The 19,568-nt window shown below is 39.2% G+C and overlaps 1 protein-coding gene across 5 annotated transcripts in view; it reads left to right on the forward strand.

The window, feature by feature from the left end:
* LOC121445301 (zinc finger X-chromosomal protein) overlaps window positions 1-19,568 on the forward strand; it is a 44,572-nt gene that overhangs the window by 6,759 nt on the left and 18,245 nt on the right. For 3 of the 5 annotated variants that reach the window (XM_041647355.1, XM_041647359.1, XM_041647358.1), the window contains exons 2-3: window positions 14,450-14,538; window positions 16,316-16,885. In XM_041647355.1, the coding sequence (XP_041503289.1) occupies window positions 14,478-14,538; window positions 16,316-16,885 (631 nt within the window). In that variant the 5' untranslated portion in view covers window positions 14,450-14,477. Of the gene's footprint in view, window positions 1-2,320; window positions 2,389-6,141; window positions 6,180-14,449; window positions 14,539-16,315; window positions 16,886-19,568 lie in introns of those variants that run through there. The other 2 variants (XM_041647357.1, XM_041647356.1) reach the window with 2 other exon arrangements.

Consider the following 19,568-nt stretch of genomic DNA (forward strand, 5'->3'; position numbering starts at 1 on the left):
TTCTTTTTTTGTTTTTGTTTTTCGAGACAGGGTATCTCTGTAGCTTTAGAACCTGTCCTGCTAGCTCTTGTAGACCAGGCTGGTCTCAAACTCACAGAGATCCGCCTGCCTCTGCCTCCCAAGTGCTGGGATTAAAGGCGTGCACCACCACTGCCCGGCCTGTTGTCTTTTTTCTTACGGTCTATGGATATTTTTGTATTCTGGATCCTAAAGATTTGTTATTATATATGATGAAAATATCTTCCTACTCTGTGACTTTTCTTGTAGTTTTGTTTACTTTTTGTGTAGGTCTTAATGTGAAAGTAGCCAGATTTGGCTGTGTGTGTGTGTGTGTGTGTGTGTGTGTGTGTGTGTGTGTCCACTACCTGGCTGTGTGCTTCCCGCCCCCCCCCCCCCCCCCCCGGGTTTCTCTGTGTAATAGGTAATAGTCCTAGCTGTCCTGGAACTAGCTGTTGTAGACCAAGCTGGCCTTGAACTCACAGAGATCCATCTGCCTCCCTAGTGCTGGGATTAAGGGCATGCGCACCACCACCTCCTGGTGTGCTTTTTCTTATGTACAATTTGGAATTTTTTTTCTAGTGTGTGATATAGGGATCTCATTTATGTTTGCATTTGAATTTCTCAAATAACTGAGCCTTGTTTCCCCAACCCCTGAGGTATACCATATTCCACACATCTGCACATCTGTTTTTATTTTGTTTAAATTTAATTACATTGTGTGTGTGTGTGTGTGTGTGTGTTGTGAGGTTCTCTATCTTGTGGGTCCTGGGGATTGAATTCAGGTTGTCAGGTTTGGTTGCACGTTCTTATGCCCTCTGAGCCATCTCATTGGCTTCACATCTGTTTTTAGTTTCTCTTTCTGTTTTTATTGCCCTGTTTGGCTAGTTCTATCACTGCCACATTGATTTAATGATGATAGCTTTATAATTAAGTCTTTGTATATTCCTTTTTATCTTAAGGATTATTTTATCTTTTTTGTCTCCTTTAGGGTTAGTTTTTCAATTTCTGGGAAGAACGATTGGATTTTTATTGGATTTGCATCTACCTCTATTGAAAATTCTAGTCTTAGTTTATAATCTTGGTTGTGATTTAAGTCAGGTCTTCTCTTAGTTTGTTCTCTGACGCCCCTTTTGTGGCACTATGGACTAAACTCAGTGATTCACACATGCTAGACCAGTGTTCTTCTGCCAAGTTGTGTTTCTCCTTTTCCCCCTCATGTATCCCAGACTGTTACTAGTTGTATGTAGCTAAGGATAACCTTGAATTTTGGATCTTCAGTCTCCTCCAGAATTACAGACATTTATTGCCATTTCTTACCATTATGCTCAGTTCCTTGGTAGCCTTTTAGATAGCATGGTGTATGCAGTGCTGGGGATTGAACCTAGAATTTCATGCGTGTTAGACAAGCAAACTACATCCTCAGCCCCTGCATTCCTGTTTTTTTATTGTTAGTTTTTTTTCACATACTTGTTTATGTTGGCCTTGAATTTATTCTTTAGCTCAGGCTGGACTAGAATTTGAGGTTTTCTTACCACAGCCTATGGAATTAGAGGCTCTGCTGCCAGCTCCCTTCCCCCATTTGTGCTGAGGCTTGACTCCAGAACCTTGTGCATGATAGCTAGACAAGTGCTCTTCAACTGGGCTGTACCAGTCTAACTTTCTATTCTGTTTTCATAAGCAGCGTGGTGAATTGATCTTACATTGTTGAACTCTCAGGACATATGTCATGGATTTCCTTCCTACATTTTAACATCTTAAAATAAAAATAGAGCCCTGTTGATGGTATTGTATAATGAATTGCTTGCCCAGGCAGGTGTCATCATATAGTTACAATTGATTGCACAAGCACAGGCTTGGTCAGGACTCTTAATTTTCTTATCACTTTAGAGAATCTGTGCATTGTTTCATACTATTTCATGTCAAACAGTGCAACAGAACACAGAAGCAGTTGCTAAATGGGTGTTTGCCTTCAAAGAAAATCCACAGATAATAGTAAAGCGTTTTAGGGAACGCTGCATCACCAACACTTGCTGACAGAAAATAGTTTTGTTAGGAACAAGTGAACAGGTTTGAAGAGTTAGAAGAGCGACTCACAGAACCCTGAATGTAAATTAGGAATGCCCTGCTAATTTCTCTCAATCATAGGGCCATGGGTGTGTATGTGCGTGCACGCGTACATTCATACATGTACAACATAGTATAAAAGTCCTACCTAAATAATTCCAAAGGTTTTTTTTTTTAATTTTGGTAAGTCTAAATGAAAATCCTAGATACTAAGGAAATAGGATATTCTATTAATTGATTGTTTTTCCCTCTACAGGTGTGTATCACTGTGCCCAGCTAACCTTGTAAGATGAATTGGGGAGCATTCCCTCTTTTTTGAAACAGGTCTGTTTAGTAGAAGTGATCTGATTATTGAAAGTTAGACAGGTCTCCATTTGTAAAACTGTACTTGGTTTCTTTTTCCTTTTTTGGTAGGTTTTGGGTTTGATTGATGATTGATTTGTTTTTGGAGACAGGTTTTCTCTGCGTAGTCCTGGCTGTCCTGGAGCTTGCTCTGTAGCCCATGCAGAGATCTGCCTGCCTCTGCCTCCTGAGTGCTGGGATGAAAGGTGTGTGCCACCACTGCCCAGCTGGACTTGATTTAGCCATAGCCTCTTCTCTCCCATGGTATGGCCTTTTGGCTTTTCTTGAGTTTTTCTTTACTCTTTGGTGATTTATACAAAATAAAGTTTCCTTTCTTAGAAAAGTATAAGTTCTCAACTGTTTTGATAAATACAGGGTTTTTTCGATGATGTTTAGGAAATTGACTTTAATTACCATTTTTTTATTAGTGTTGTTCATAAGTTAGTAACTAACCTGTACTTTCCAGACTTCTCCAGCTGTTCATTTTATGGGTGCTTTGTGTTTCTACTCTGGGAACTATTATTGCCTTCCTTCTGCTTTGTTTCTGTGTGTTCTGACATTAAAACAAATTCATTTGGAGGCTTGCTTATTTTTCTTAATTCCTCCCCCCCTTTTTTTAAGGCAGGGTTTCTCTATAGTTTTGGAGCCTGTCCTGGAACTAGCTCTTGTAGACCAGGCTGGCTTCAAACTCGCAAAGATCCACCTGCCTCTGCCTCCTAAGTGCTGGGATTAAAGGCATGCACCACCACCGCCCGGCTATTTAACTTATTTTTGAGGTACATATATTGAAATTTGAAAACTTTTCTCTGATAACTAGGTCTTATGATTTTGGTGCCTCTTTATTTTTGTGATTAAGTGGTTCTAAATACATTGCCCTTTTTTTTTTTTTTTTTGTTAAAGATGAGGTCTCATGTAACTCTCTCTAACTGGCCTGAAACTTGGTGCTCAAACTTGCTGTTAGCCACTGTAGTTTTTGGTGCCTGTCCTGGAACTAGCTCTTGTACACCAGGCTGACCTCAAACTCACAGAGATCAGCCTGCCTCTGCTTCCCAAGTGCTGTGATTAAAGGTGTGCGCCACCACCGCCCAGCTGTTTTGTTTTTGTTTTTTGAGACCGAGTTTCTCTGTGTAGCCCTCTCTGACCTAGAACTTGCTTTGTAGACCAAGCTGGTCTAGAATTCAGAGATTTGCCTGCTTCTGTGAGTGCTAGGACTAAAGGCATGCATCACTACGCCTGGCCTGCTTCCCTTTTTGAATGATTTAATTTTGACTATTATTTGGCTCCTACCTTTAACACGGCAATGATTGTACTGTATTAACTTCTCTCTGTTTGTGGAGTGGGTCTGTACTATTAATATTTTTTTTGAAAGAGGGTTTCTCTGTGTAGCCTTGGCTGTCCTAGAACTAGCTCTTGTAGAGAGCAACCTGGCCTCAAACTCAAGAGATTCACCTGCCTGATAGGTGTTATTTATAATATTTAACTTGGAATTCATAATCACAAAGTTTCTAGTTTGGTTAAATTGTTTTGTGTTTTTGTTTTAAGTGACAAATCACTTTTGTAAAAATAATTGACAAAGCTTTCTTTGTGTTCTGGCATAGTTCATACAGTTTGGGGAAAACTTGATGATTTTTGAAAGTGTTATACCTAACAGCTATATTTATTTTAAAAATCTTTATGGTGATTACACTCGTTTTTTTTTCCTTCCTCCTCTTTCTTTCTTTGGTGGTAGGATTGAGCCCAGGATCTTGTACATGATAGATGAGCATGTTACCACCAAGCTGCCTCTCCAGCCTAGGTTCTGTGTCTAACAAAGTTACTGCTGGTAATTTGTATGTCCCCTCAATGTGTTAGCGTTAACTTAATCTTAGAAGTTTGCCATTTTTTTCTATATCAGCCCCCCCCCCCCAACTTTTATTTTTAGGTTTTTAGTTTAGTAGTATTTTATTGTCTTTGTACTTTCTTAAAAAAAAACAGCCTTAGATTATTCCTTCCTTAAATTAGGTGGTTCCTTAGTTTAGTTCCAGGGGAAGATTGAAGTTTAAACGCTCATTGATAGCTTGGAACATATTTACTGCTGGTCTTGTAGGGCAAACCCAGCCTGTTCTTTTGTTTAACAGCTCAAGGATTTATTAAGTTATTTGTGCAAAATTTAATTGCTAATTGCATTAACAGAAGATCAGTGTAGAAAGACTCTACAGTTCTGCAGCTGCCAGTTTAAAAACATTGTTCTAGTTATGGAAAGGCCCAATATTCTTGCCAGTGTTTAGGACATGTGGAGACCATTACTGGTGTTAGTAGTACAACTGCAGCATCTCCGAGACCTAACATAGCATATTTAGGAAAAGTGGTAATAGAAGTCGTGTTCATGTCGGTAAGGTATAGTAGTTACTTTTAGTGTTGGTGTTGTGGTAGGACAGTGATGTTAACTGTTCATAATTAGTTTACCATGGTGGCCCATGCCCTTAATCCCAGCATTTGGGAGGCAGAGGCAGGTAGAATCTCTAGTTCAAGGCCATCTGGTCTACATAGGAGTTCCATGACAGTCGGGGTTACATAGAAAGACTAATTCTCAACAAACAACCCCAAGCAAAAATAATTAATAAAACCATAAATAAATGTTCAAAGTTTATATTTGTGGTATTGCATAGAACCCAGTTTCATAATGCTGGGCAAGCACTTTAGCACTGAACTATATAAAAAGTACCAAGTGGCAATATGTGATTTTTTTTTAAAGTAGTTACCAGACAATTAAGAAGAGAATTAGTTTGAATAAAGTAGTTGAAGGTGAGCGTACAGTAAACTATAAATGGAAGGCATATATATAGAGTAGCTCCACCTGTCATTCCAGCACTCAGGAGGCTGAGACAGGAAGATTGTTGTGATTCAAAGGCAGCCTGGGCTGTTGTGAGAATTCTTTTTCAAAAAATCAAAACCTAGCAATAGCAAATGAGTCGCCAGGTGAGGATGCCTGCTGCTAAGCCTGACTACCTGGGTTCAGTTCTTCGAGACCACATGATAGAAAGGGAAGGCTGACTTGGAGGCTGTCATATGACCTTCACTAGGATGTGAGTCTTGCGAATATGCACATCCACATGTATCTACTCATAAACACTAAATAAAGAAGTGTAATGAAAATTAAAAACACAACGACACAAAACCCATTAAGTTCTAATGTAGTAGAAAGGCTTTGTTTTGTTTTGAGAGAGGGTCTCTGTGTAGTCCTGGCTATCTTTGAAGTTACTTACTATTTAGACCAGGCTGTCCTCAGTCAGACTCAAGGAGTACCCTCTGCCTCTTCAGTGCTGGGATTTAAGGTATTGCACTACCATGCCCAGCCTAAGTTGTTGTTTTTTAAATGCAAGGTTATATATATGACTCATTGAGAAAGGGACTGCATAAGAAAAACACTCAGCTAAGTTAACAAATTATCAGATGACTAGGCCAGCAATTAATTAAATACCCAGTTTGGTAAAAGATGGCTGCAGAGATTCGAGGAACTAAGGAAATGGACAAGGAAGCACTTCCTTATAACACTAACGTTTCTTTACCCTGCATTGCAGTTGATGGGAAATGATTTTTTTAAGTTTTACCTGTGGATGGTTTTATTTCATATATTTTTGTCCAATGTAGATTAAATTAATCTCTCTATTTTATGTTTAAATACCGTCTTCATCCTCGTTTTACACATTGCACTCCAGTACTGCACTTACAGCTAAAGACAGAATACTCTACTTGAGGAGACGCGAGTAGGACTTTGAAAATCTCAGCAAAAGGTACAAAGCAACTTAAAAATCACTCACAGTTGAAGTGGGAGAGGGTGAACCAGAGTTGTTACGTTTGTTCCTTTATGATAAACAGTAGAATGTTATATGGCAACAGTGGATTGGTAAATTACTGCATGAATTTAAAGGACATTGTTTTATAAAAGAGTTAATGCTTTCTATGTCTGAAAACAAGTGCAAAGCCTGTACTATTTCTACCATCGAGCTAGTCTTAAAAGCATTTAACACAGTATGGTATTGTTAGCTTTCAAATGCAGCTAAATTTAGAGGATATTTTTGGCAGTTCTTAATCTGAACAGGAATAGAATAAGGGTTTTGGAAAAATAAGGGTTTTAAGTTTGTCATTTTAGGGCCAATTTTTAATAGATTGTGAAAGTTCGGACTCAAACTTTAAACAAACAAAACCTTGAAATTACCAATTGGCACAGAATGGTTTTATGGAAAAACTAGTCTAACAAAAACTTGGCATTGAATTCCTGAGTGAAACATACAAAAAGTTCCAAGTGGGACAGGGCAAAGAAGGACAGAGTTCTTCCATTCACAGCAGCAGGCATTCTCTCTGTGAGGGGCTTGGAGCCTCCACCTCACAGCTGTGCCCACTGTGTGGGTGCTGGGAATTGACTCTGGGTCCTCTGGAAGAACAGTCAGTGATCTTAACTGCTGAGCCATGTCTCCAGCCCCAGATTTAATTTTTTAAATTTTTTTTGTTTGTGGGGTGTTTTTGTTTTTGTTTTTTTCGAGACAGGGTTTCTCTGTAGCTTTGGAGCCTGTCCTGGAACTAGCTCTTAGACCAGGCTGGTCTCGAACTCACAGAGATCCGCCTGCCTCTGCCTCCTGAGTGCTGGGATTAAGACTTTACTTTTTTTAAATTAGTTTTTTTTTAAGAGTTTCACACATGCCAGCCAAGCGAACTCACAGAGATCTGCCTGTCTCTGCCTCTCAAGTACTGGGATTAAAGGCATGCACTACTACCGCCCAGCTTTTGTGTTTTTTTTTTACACACTTCCATACTAAATTTTTTGTACAATAAAAATTATGACTTTGGATTCAACATAGAATAAAGATCAAATACCTTTGCTTTTCCTTTCTGCCAAAATCAAATTGAGGATAAAAATAAAAACCTGGCGTTGGGGGGAACCCTGAAATGTACTTTTCATCAGAATACTGTGATTTTCTTCTTGAATAAAGCAATTTAGAATCTGTCAATGGCAAAAACCAAGAGTTTTAGAGAATCTGTGGCTAAGAAGTGGTATCCTGTAAGAACAAGCCGTGGATGTAGCCAGGTGGTGAAAGCTGAGCCATTTCCCTTTGGGTGTAGGTAGGGCTTATCTTTGGTGGTTTTGCAGAAGGAAATGCATTAAATTATCTGAGTTGCACATTTGTTTGTACACATGAATTTGCAAAATGGGTGCTGTGGCAACAAAGGTTGGGGTATCTGGGCAATGGTGGCACACACCTTTAATCCCAGCACTCAGGGAGGCAGAGGCAGGCTAATCTCTGTTTGAGGCAAGCCTGGTCTACAAAGCAAGTTTCAGGACAGCCAGAAATATACCCTGTCTCAAAAAAAAAAACAAAAAATAAAACTAAACAAAATCCACAAAGGTTGGGGTTGTATTGCATGTTAGGCAAGGTACTTTATTTCTGAGCTATATTCTAAGCCCTCTTTTTCTTTTTAAGACTGAATTCACTCTGTAGCACAGTCCAGTCTCAGTCTCCCAAGTAGGATTGTCGGCCTGTGCCACCAGGCCCATCTAAGGGGCAGTGTTTTAGTTGGCTTATTCTGCAGGCTAGGATACTGGCCATGGGAAATGTTGCACTTTACCACTGTTGAATGAAAGCCTGACTGATGACACGGGTTTTTCTCTCTCTTGTATACTGATATGAGAAAGGATGCCTGTGACTTAGATGGTGACTGTTAGAACCCAAATTCACTACTTGTCAAAGCAGAGCTTTTCATTGGGGCTGAGGAAAGTCTCCCGGCTGTCAGTGTAACTAATTTAGCAACTTGTTTATAAATGTGAACAACCAAAAGGAACAATGCTTTTGAAGAAACCCAGCAGTTTGGAAGGGGCTTCCAAAACAGCCAACTGAATAATGGAGCACTAGAGAAGAAATAGAATAAGCATTGGGGTCTCAGAAATATCTGGGAAGATGTTTGTCTACCAAAAAAATTTAGAAGATAACTATAGGGGGGAAAACACCTCAGTTTGTTTAGGAACTCGAGGCTGATGGATCTCTAGATCCCAGGGCCCTCCGGGACAGCCAGGGACAACATAATAGACAGACCTTGTCTCAAATTCAAAACAAAACAAAGCATCTTATTTGTGACTGTCCAGGTAGCTAGTATAGAAAAGTTAGTAGAAAAGTAGATATAAGAAGAGAAAGTTGGGGGTCAGAGAGACAGCTCAGTGGTTAAGAGCTTATAGAAGACCAGCGTCCGTGTTGGACAGATCTACCATCTGTAACTTCAGCTCCAGAAGATCCCACACCTGCCTCTGGAACCCTGCACTCACATGCACATACCCACACACATCAATTCATAATTCAGAGGCAAATAAGAGGGAAGTTAGTGATAATAGAGGACAGATTTAGGAGTATTTATCCTGTAATAGGAACTCTAGTAAGAGCGAATAGAGAAGCCAGTAGAGTGGCACGCAGGAGTTTGAGGCAGGAGAATAGTTACTGATTTGAGACCAGCCTGGGGCTGCGTGAGTACAAGCCAGCCTTTTCTGAGACCACAAAACAAAAGGAAGACTAAATAGAGAAAATGGAAGGAGCTGGCTGGTGTTCCATCTAGTTCAGTGGTAGAGCACTTAACCTAGCATTAGCATGTACGAGGTCTAGAATCAATCTCTAGTTCTGAAAAAAAATGCATTAGCAACGCCTGGAAAAACAATAAGAAAATGTCTAGTATGCAAGAACTTAGCTTGACCTTATGACATAGATATTGTAATACCAGTGGGAAAGACTGAGGCAGGAATTGCTTCAGAAACTGAAAAAGAAGGCTGAGATTCAACTTTCTGGTAGACTACCTGCTCTTTGTTCAAAGGCCCTTGAAACGTCTAGTACCAAAAAAACCAAGAAAATTTCCTTTGTTTAAGAAGGGGTCAAATCTTGATTGAAGGGCCCACTGAGCATACGTTTGAGTTGAGAAGAGCTTGTTAGAGTGATAACAGCGAAAATAAATAAAAACTGATGAGATTTAGGAATATCTGACTTTAGCCAGGCATATAGTGGCTAATATAGTACCAGCACTTGGGAAGCAAAGGCAGGAGGGTGAGTTTGAGAACAGCCTGGTCTAATAGTAAGTTTAGGCAGCCAGGGCTGAATAGACCCTGTCCTGAAAAATAAAAAGAATAGCTGACTTTGAGGGTTAACCTAAGAGAAATAAAATATGTGTCTGGATTTGAGACTATTTGGAGAAATAGCTAATAATGAACAACGTGGCAAAAAATTAGGAAAGCTTACTTTGGAGGGAAGATATTAGGTTTTTATAGCTGTAAATTTTCACCATTTTTACTTTCTGAAAATAATTCTGGATAGGCTTGCTTTTGTTACTCTTGGGAAGTTTGAACCATTTTTTTTTTTTTTGGTTTTTCGAGACAGGGTTTCTCTGTGGCTTTGGAGCTCGTCCTGGAACTAGCTCAGACCAGGCTGGTCTCGAACTCACAGAGATCCGCCTGCCTCTGCCTCCCGAGTGCTGGGATTAAAGGCGTGCGCCACCATCGCCCGGCGGGATTTGAACCATTTTATCTACCATATAGTTTACAAATTAGTTCTCTTGAGTGTGACAGAAATGACGGTAGTCAGCCATTTTATTAAATCAAAGTTCTAGGGGACCACAAGCAAAAAAGTGGTTTTTGTATATGTATATTGGCAATATACATATCTAAGACTCCTGTTAATTTACCGAAGAAAGTAGTCAAAGCAATGTGTGGATATACGGAACTAGAACTCAGCTGGATTGCCATAAGTTTGAAGCCAGCATGGACTGCGCTGTAAGATCCTGTCTCCCTCTCCACCTCCTCAAAAGGAAATTAAAGAAATATAAAATCAGCAAATTATCATAAATTCTGAATTTAAGAGATAAAATGCCATTACTCTTCCTACTGAGTTGGTGGGAGTGTTTATTGTTCTATTTTAAAGATTGGAAGTAAGGAAGCGTGGGAATTTTGTGGATTTCTCCCAGTTCAGTATTTCCTTTAAAACTTCATTTTCCATTGTGACTTCTTTCAGAATTACGACTTATGTACCAGGAGGGAATAGTTTTCCAAACTAGGGTGAAGGAATCTCAGAGGTGCTTTGAGGGTGCTTGAGAAAGGTAGTAATAATTTGGTTCTTTGTTCTTTTTCATTTGGATTTCATCTTGGTGCTCTGAACCATTGTGTTTATTTGGCTACTTTTGGAGGTTGGTTCCTGCTCCACAGCACACAGACACTTCCACAGACAAATCCGTGTCATTGTTGGTCCACCTTTTGCAATGACCCTTACTTGATTTTACCCCAGAGAGTATTTCTAACAACACAATTTCATTTTGATTGTCAGAGGGAATTAACAAGTCTAACCCTGGAGGGGTTACAAAGCCCTCAGTATAGTCATTTCTACTTGTAAGTACAAAGTCTATTTTTCCAAACCTATTTGAGTTTTGCAATGGCCCTCTTCCATGTTTGCTAGAATATGTTAGAATATGTGTATGATTAAAAGATGAAAATAACAGCAGATAATTGTCTCCTGGCACGTCAGGTTCATATTGTAGAATGAATATGGGGGGTGGGGGGGTGGGGTGAGGTAGGGGGGTGCTGAAGTATTCTGAGCCCAGGGGAGTGCCGTGATCAAAGCAGTGGTAGGAGGATTAGTCTTCCACAGATAACAGGAATGCCTCAGAATTTGGCACCGATTCAACTTGTGCTGGGTTCCTAGATTTGTTATGGGAGTGGCAGTAAAGAGCAAGGGTACTTGAGAGGCTATTTTCATGCCTCAGGGATCAGGAAGTATGAAGCTGAGAGACAGTAATAAAGACTGGAGATAATAAGAACTGGGATGGATTGCTGAGAAGTTCTGCAAAGAAGTAGTTGACAAGATCTGGCATCCTGGACTGACAGTGAGTGGGGAAGAAGGAGAAAGGAATAGTGGCCAAGAGTCGTCAGTCTGGTAGAGGCTTAAGGTTCTGCTTTGAGTATATAAATTTTGGTGGTCTGTGCAAATAGCCCAGGGGAGTAGAGAGAAAACAGTAAGAGAAAATAGTTTAGTGTACCAGACTAGGATTAGGCTTCAGTTTTAGTGTGGTGAGGGGAGTCAGGGCAGCTAGCTGTGTAGAGAAGGGGAAGAGACTTAGGATGGCACTTGGAAAAACAGGCAGGAATGAACTTCAGAATCAGTGGAATTGATTACCTGTTAGAGTCTTAATAGAAAAGCCAAGAGAGATAAAAGTGGAGCAAAGTAGTTGTTAAACAAGTTGAGAATCTTTAGAGTTAATGAGAATTAGTCTTATGTAGGGAGATTTGAGGAATGTGGAACCTAAGAACCTTAATGTATCCCCTTAGTTGACTTAATTTCATGTAATATTTCGTTATGCTTAGAAGGTTAATTTAGCCGGGCAGTGGTGGCGCACACCTTTAATCTCAGCACGCCTTTAATTGGGCGGCAGAGGCAGGCTGATCTCTGAGTTTTTGAGGCCAGCCTGGTCTACAAGAGCTAGTTCCAGGACAGGCTCCAAAGCTACAGAGAAACCCTGTCTCGAACCCCCCCCCCCAAGAAAAAAAAGGGTTAACTTAGATTTGTCATTTCATAGTTGCAATTTTAGAAAGGGAAAAGAATTCTAGCCAGAGGTAATTCTGGTAGGGAGTGGGTGGTGACAGTTTAGAGCATGTACACTTGGTTTTTCATGGGTGAACAACCGGGTTTTTTGTTTATTAATTTAGCCATCATTTGTTTTAATTTCAAATTGTTTTTAACACAAAACAGCTATTTCCTGGAAGTGAATAGAATCATCGCTGACACACTGAAAAACATTTGTTATATAAGTTTTGGGTTTCTTGTGATATTTCTTTAAGAACTATATGGCCCTAGTGTGTCAGGCCAGGGTTGAGATGTTCTGACATTTTTGTTTACTGAAGTGTGTGTGCCTGTGTGGTGCTGGGAGGTACTTGGGAGAATGGTAGGAAAGAGAATGATGGAAAGACAGTTTGGAGTTAGAACTTAAGATTAAACAGGAATGATGCTTAGAAAAATTACTTTGTTAAAATTTTCATGAGTATATAGTATTTACTAACAAAATTAAAGGCCAAAGAAAGATGCATCTAATAGCTCCATTTAGATTGAATTAAAAAGTGAGAAAATAGAGATAGGGAAACTATTGAGGAGATTTACGCAGTACTTAGAAACAGGCAAGTAAAATCTTTGGTGTCAGATCTTTTGAAGTAGTAACCAAATAGTACTTGGTAATATATTACTTGATATGTTAAGTTTTTGCTTTTTGCTAAGTAGGTGAGATAGAATTAAGGTCATTGGGGTGCCTTGCAAAATCCCAAGGAAAGAAAAAGTGGGGCTTCAGGGAGTTCTGGGCTCAGAATCCAAAAATCAGTTGGTACTTCATCTACTTTCTCAGGGCATTCACTTGATTCTTTTTGTTGGTAGACTTTATTTCACTGGTCTGAACCAAAGTGGGAAAATGACTTCTCAGTTCCTCTGTTCTAGCAGCCTAGACTGAGAGATGGAGGTAGGCAGAGAGTGCAAGCGGGATCACTGGAGGAGATTCTCATTCTTGCTCATGGTTGCAGACTTTTGAGAGTAGGAAGTTGATTTTATTGTGCTCAAAAATGAACTTTAAAAAAAAACATTTCATAGCTAGTACTAATCACCTATGCCAAAAGAATTAAATACACTGAAAAATTGCATAAATCAATTAAGAAAGGCGGTGGCACACACCTGTAAGGTGTGGTCTGCGAGCAAGTTCCAGGACAGCCAGAGCTACACAGAGAAACCCTGTTTCGAGTTGGGGGAGGGGGGAGAGGAGTCACTCACTGTAAAATGGAATTCTAGAGTGTTCTTACTACCATTACCTTTACTATAATTAGATACTTTGGGTTTCTATGATTGTTCAATATAGTGGTTGAAAGAGAGGGTATATAAGTTTAAAGAAGTAATGCAAAATTGTGCAGAAATTTCCCACAGTAAATTACAGAATGAATTTTTAGTTGAACCTTAAACTAGTTGCCAGGAGGTGGTGGCATACACTTTTAATCCCATCACTTGGAAGGCAGAGGCAGGTACTTTGAGGTCAGCCTGGTCTACAGAATTGGGTTCTAGTACAGCCAAGGCTACATAGAGAAACCCTGTCTTGAAAAGTCAAAACAAACAAACAAACAAAAAACCAACCCAAAACAAAAATAAAAGATCATTGACTGCTTTTCCAGAGGACCCAGGTTCAAATTCTAAAACACATGTGGTAGCTTATAACCATCCATAACTCTACTTCCAGGGGAAACTTGGCACCCTTTTCTAGCCAATGGCATGAACCATGTATGTTATGCATTCACATAAGGTAAATAATTTTTTGTTTTTGAGACAGGGTTTCTCTGTGTGGTCCTGGCAGTCCTGGAATTCCCTCTGTAGACCAGGCTGGCTTCAGACTCAGATATCTGCCTGACTCTGCCTCCCAGGTGCTAGCATTAAAGGTGTGCTCTGATACCACCACCTGGCTCAAATCAATCTTTAAAAGAGATGTGTATATAGGCAGTATCCCAACCTACCAAATTTATTTGTTTGTTTATTTTTGGGTTTTTGAGACAGGGTTTCCTCCATGTACCCCTGACATTCTGGAGCTTGCTCTGTAGACCAGGCTGGCCTGGAACTTAATAGAGATTGACCTGCCTCTTCCTTTCAAGTACTGGGTTTAAAGGTGTATATCACCACTACCCTGCAGTGAATTTATTTTTATTTTATTGATTTATTTGAGACATGACCTCACTAGACAGGCTCTTATTGTGTAGCTGAGACTGATTTGGAATCCTCTGTGTAGCCCAGATTGGTCTTGAACTTGTGAGTCTCCTGCCTCAGCCTCCCAAATGCTGGGATTATAGGTGTATACCTGGCATGTATCTCAGTTAATAATGGGCCTGGGTAAAGGTGATCCTTTTGATATATATGTTTATTTATTAGATATTTGTCAGTCATAAAACTTGAGTGCTTAAAAATGAAAATGTGACATTAAAAAAAGGATACCCAAACTAACACTGACTTCACTTTTCCCCTTGATGTAGGAGTTGTGACTGATGAGAATTGAAGGCCATGGATGAAGATGGACTTGAATTACAACCACAGGCGCCAAACTCATTTTTTGATGCAACAGGTATAATGACTTGTAATTGCATTGTGCTTTTTATCTACCAGATGGAGAGTTTGTTATGGGCCCAATTGTTAACTCTCATAGTTAGTCACTCTTGGATTTTAGAATCTACAAATGGGAAAGTGAACACATTATCATCCTTCTACCCAAAAATTTGACTTACTTATAAATGACTTTAATATTCTTGTCAGTACAAGTTGAATATCCTTAATCTGAAAATCCCAAATGTTCTAAAACCCAAAACTTATGAGTGCTGATAGGACACCACAACTAGAAAGAAAATTCCACACCCCATTTCATGGCATGGGTTGAAGTAAAAGCACATGCATATGAAGAATGACCTTTAGGGTGTATATGTAAGGCACATATAAAAGAAATGAATTTTCGTGTTTAGACTTAGATCTTTACTTAACTCATAAAACTTAACTTTTTCTGGACTGGCAGCCAAGATACTGGATTTTTCAAAAATTTTGATTTGTATTTCTCATAAGGATGTATAGTTCTGTTTGTAGCATTTGTTGAGAACAATATTTACTGAGCACCATATGCTGTGCAAACTGTGATCTCAGTTAAGTTATTTAATCTCTGGGCAAAAATTGATTCATCTCCTGTCACCCCTTTAACTAAAACGGACTCTGGAAGAGTTTCCTGTATTATGAGCTGCTTTTGGGAGTGACACTGGGGAGGAGGCTTAATAGAATCCAGTACTCTGAAGTCAAGGGTAGATTCCTTCTACTACCTCCCCTTATCCCACTGCCCCTTGGCAGTGGCATTTCTGTTCAGTGTCTGTCAGTAGAGATAGACAGCCTCAGACAGATTTTCTGCTGTCCTCCTTTTCGCTTATACCCCAATCCTTTTATGTTCTAGAATAAAGGTCAAAGTCTAAGATTCCATAGTCAGGTGGAGACTGTTGGTGGTGCCAGAACAAAAAGGAGAAGGATGTGAAGGAAGTGGAAAAAAAATCATGGGAAAAATGGAAAATAAAAAATACAAGTTGTGGGAAGGGAGATAGACCAAGAAGGAAAATGCATGAAAAGCATATAAATGGATGCATTTGCCACCTGTAGTTACATTACTTAAGTTTTAGAACCATGCCTTAAGTAACTGAATGTGTTTTAGTGTTCCTAGAATTTTACTGTCTTGAAGGTTTTTTTTTGTCTCAATTGTATTATTATCAATAGTTTTTCCTTATCTATTGATTTGGGGTAAGTACTTAAAAGAGTATGCTAAAAAGTGTCTTTTTAAATTTTATTTAAAAATAGATTATTTTTCCAAGGCAGAGGATCCAGGGGAATCTAAATGTTTAAGAAAACTGATAAATTAGTGTATTTTGGGTGAAATTGAATAATAATTTTGCTGATTGGAATATTTAGTCCTGAAGTTGATAACTTTATTTACTTATGTCTTAGCCACTGTTGTATTGCTGTGAAGAGACACCATTTAGAAGAGAAAGCATTAATTGGGGGCTTGCTTATAGTTTCAGAGGTTTAATCTGTTACTACTGTGGGGAACATGGCTGGAGAAGTAGCTGACAACTACAGAGTTTTATCCAGATTAGGAGGGAGGGAGAGACAGAGAGAGACTGGGCCTACCACATGGGCTTTTGAAACCTCCAAGCTCACCCTCTGTGACACTCTTCCTCCAAAAAGTACCCACCTCCTAATTCTTATGATGCTTTCAAACAGTTCCACTCCATGATGACTAAACATTCAAATATATGATCTGATAGGGGTCACTTTTATTCAAACCACACTTGCTTAAGACTTTGCTTATTTTTCAGGAGCTGGTGCTACACACATGGATGGGGATCAAATTGTTGTGGAAGTACAAGAAACGGTTTTTGTGTCAGATGTTGTGGATTCAGACATAACCGTGCACAACTTTGTTCCTGATGACCCAGACTCAGTTGTAATCCAAGATGTTATTGAGGACGTTGTTATAGAAGATGTCCAGTGTCCAGATATCATGGACGAAGCAGATGTATCAGAAACAGTCATCATCCCAGAGCAAGTGCTGGACTCAGATGTAACTGAAGAAGTTTCTTTAACACATTGCACAGTTCCGGATGATGTTTTAGCTTCTGATATTACTTCAGCCTCGATATCTATGCCTGAACATGTCTTGACAAGTGAATCTATACATGTGTCTGACGTTGGTCACGTTGAACATGTGGTTCACGATACTGTAGTAGAAGCAGAAATCGTCACTGATCCTTTGGCCGCCGATGTTGTTTCAGAAGAAGTGTTGGTAGCAGACTGTGCCTCTGAAGCAGTCATAGATGCCAATGGGATCCCTGTGGATCAGCAAGATGACGACAAAACCAACTGTGAGGACTACCTTATGATTTCCTGTAAGTATCGGGGTACATTGTTGGGGTGCTACTTTTCTAAATTAAGCCATGTTAATTTTCTTAACACTGTTAAGAAAATTGAATAATAATTGCTTAATGTTCATTAAAATTAAATGTGTAAAAATACCTTGTCCAGGTATGGTGGTGCACACCTTTAATCCCAGCCCCTGGGAAGCAGAGGCAGGTGGATCTCTATGAGTTCGAAGCCAGCCTGATCTATATAGTGAGTTCTAGGACAGCTAAGGCTACATAGTGAGACCCTGTCTCCAATAAAACAAAATAAATGTGTAAAATGAGTTTTCAGTTTGGAGTCTGTAAGGTAATTGAAAATTGTGAAAAGTGCTTGACTTGTTTCTATATAAAGGTGGGATAGAAAGGTGGTTTCTTCAGTTACAGAAAGACAGTCTGTGACTTTGCAAAATCATGAAGGATGTGATTTAGGACTCTTTTAGCATTAGGAATCCTCCTCAAACAACTTGGGAAAAAATGTATGACCAAACTACTTATTTTCTTGTGTGCTTATAGGTATAGGAAACAAACCACTGGACAGAGAAAATCTGAAGTATGAACTTATGTTCTTGGATGTACAATAATACTTGCATACTTGAATTGTGTGTAAAATACTGTTTATGGAACAGAATGGGAAAGTGCACAGTACTGAGACATAATTTCAAGCATGACAAATTTATTAGAGCACTGAACCAAACTAAGGTGTTTGGGGGATAGCCCTCCAAATGTTTTAAGTTGGCATGAGGACAGCTGTTTCTTCTTATAACATTATACTTCTTGATTCCACTTTCAGATACAAAACTCTGGGTTGGGTAGAACTGTTTCTAACCCAGTATAAGTTCTTAACTCCTTAAAGCACTATACTTTGGTAAATAAAAACTCAATACACTATTTATAAACTTGCCTAGTTTTCATATATGATACCATATAATAGAGTTCACCAGCATTTTATAGGAAATATCTTTTAAAAGTTACTAAGGTATCTAACCTAGGTGTGCTGGTGTATGCATGCCTGTAATCTCAAAACTCAGGAGGCTGAGGAAAGAGGACTTCTGCAAGTTTGAAGTAAGCCTAGGCTGCAAAGTAAGATACGGTCTTAACAAGTTATGATAGAACTTTTAAAAGAAATAGTCCTTGTAAAAAGGAAGAAAAACATCCATTCCAACATGTTTTATGGAACTTGTGTGTTTGGCATTGCTGTAGGTGATCCAGTTATTGGAAACTCCTAAATACGCAAAGAAAGCCATTGTTTCTAGGGAGAACAAAAATCCTCTTCCACATATGTGCCCGCTACACACATGCACATACACACAATAATAAAAATTTAGAAAAGAATATGTATATTTATGTGTGGTTATAATACCTCCAAATGGTTTGCATAATTCCTCATATGAAGTTTATGAGATTATCTATTTTTCTAGATTCTAACCAACACACAGCAGTATTTTCCTTTTTTAAGTTTTTGCTGGTCTGTAGGGGGATTTGAGATGTAGCTTATTTCAAGTTTAAATTTATTTTGAAAGATATTCCTTGTAGCAGTAGAGAGTAAGAATAAGTGAACAAGAGACAGTCGTTCAAATACCCTTAAGTTGGGGTGTGGTAGTGGTGTAGTTCTGTAACCCCAGCACTCAGGAAGATTGAGTTCTAGGGCCGGTAAGACCTGGCTCAAAAACACAACAAGCCAGGTGGAGGTGGCACACGTCCTTAATCTCTGCACTTCTGTGAGTTCAAGGCCAGTCTGGTCTACAGAGCGAGTTCTAGGACAGCCAAAGCTGTACAGTGAAGCCCTGTCTCAAAAAAAACAAAACAAGAAAATTAAATATCCCAAAGACTTTGATAATAAAGAGGATTGAAGACAGTTGAACTCAAGAGATTAGAAAGTAAAGTGGATAAGATTTGTTCTTATTGAAGATTGATGGGACTTGGATGGGGAAAGATAATGCAGAGATGACTGGCATTTGACGCTAAGATTTCTGTCTTGGAAGATTTGGTCATGATAATCATTCAATAGGAGGAGTAGGTTTGGTGGGTAAAGATTATGTAGGCTCTGTTAAAAATTTGATTTGCAGCCAGGCGGTGGTGGCGGCACTTGCCTTTAATCCCAGCAATGGGGTAGGGGCAAAGGCAGGCAGATCTCTGAGTTCACGGCCAGCCTGGTCTACAAGAACTAGTTCAGGACAGGCTCCAAAGCTACAGAGAAACCCTGTCTCGAAAACCAAAAATAAAGAAATAAATAAATAAGATTGAGGTTCCATTTCTTGGCAGTTGAAAATGTAAATATGCTATTTTGGAAAGAGGAGAAATTGATAAAGTAACAGAATATAGGAAGTGTCTCACATGGAAATCGCTGGTATTTCCCAGAGTGTTTGCATAATAACAGTATCAAGTATGTGATGTAGCTACTATAGAACCAGTATGGAGATTTTCTTGAAATGTAATAGAACTAATATATGATTCAGCAATCCTACTCCTGGGTATCTACCCAAAGGAAGGACTCTTGAGTCAGCATATCACAGAGAAACGTACACACCCAGGTTTACTGCTACATTACAATAGCTAAGAATAAAACCAGCTAGGTAGCCACCAGCAGATGAATGGGAAAAAAAGTGCTAGAATATAAGTAGCACTTTTTCAGCTGAAAGAAAAACAAAATAATTGTGGGAAAATGGATAAA

Source organism: Microtus oregoni, unplaced genomic scaffold (genome assembly GCF_018167655.1).
Source record: "Microtus oregoni isolate MIOR12 unplaced genomic scaffold, Mior012 000173F_ref0000288, whole genome shotgun sequence".
In the NCBI taxonomy this organism is placed as follows: Eukaryota; Metazoa; Chordata; class Mammalia; order Rodentia; family Cricetidae; genus Microtus; species Microtus oregoni.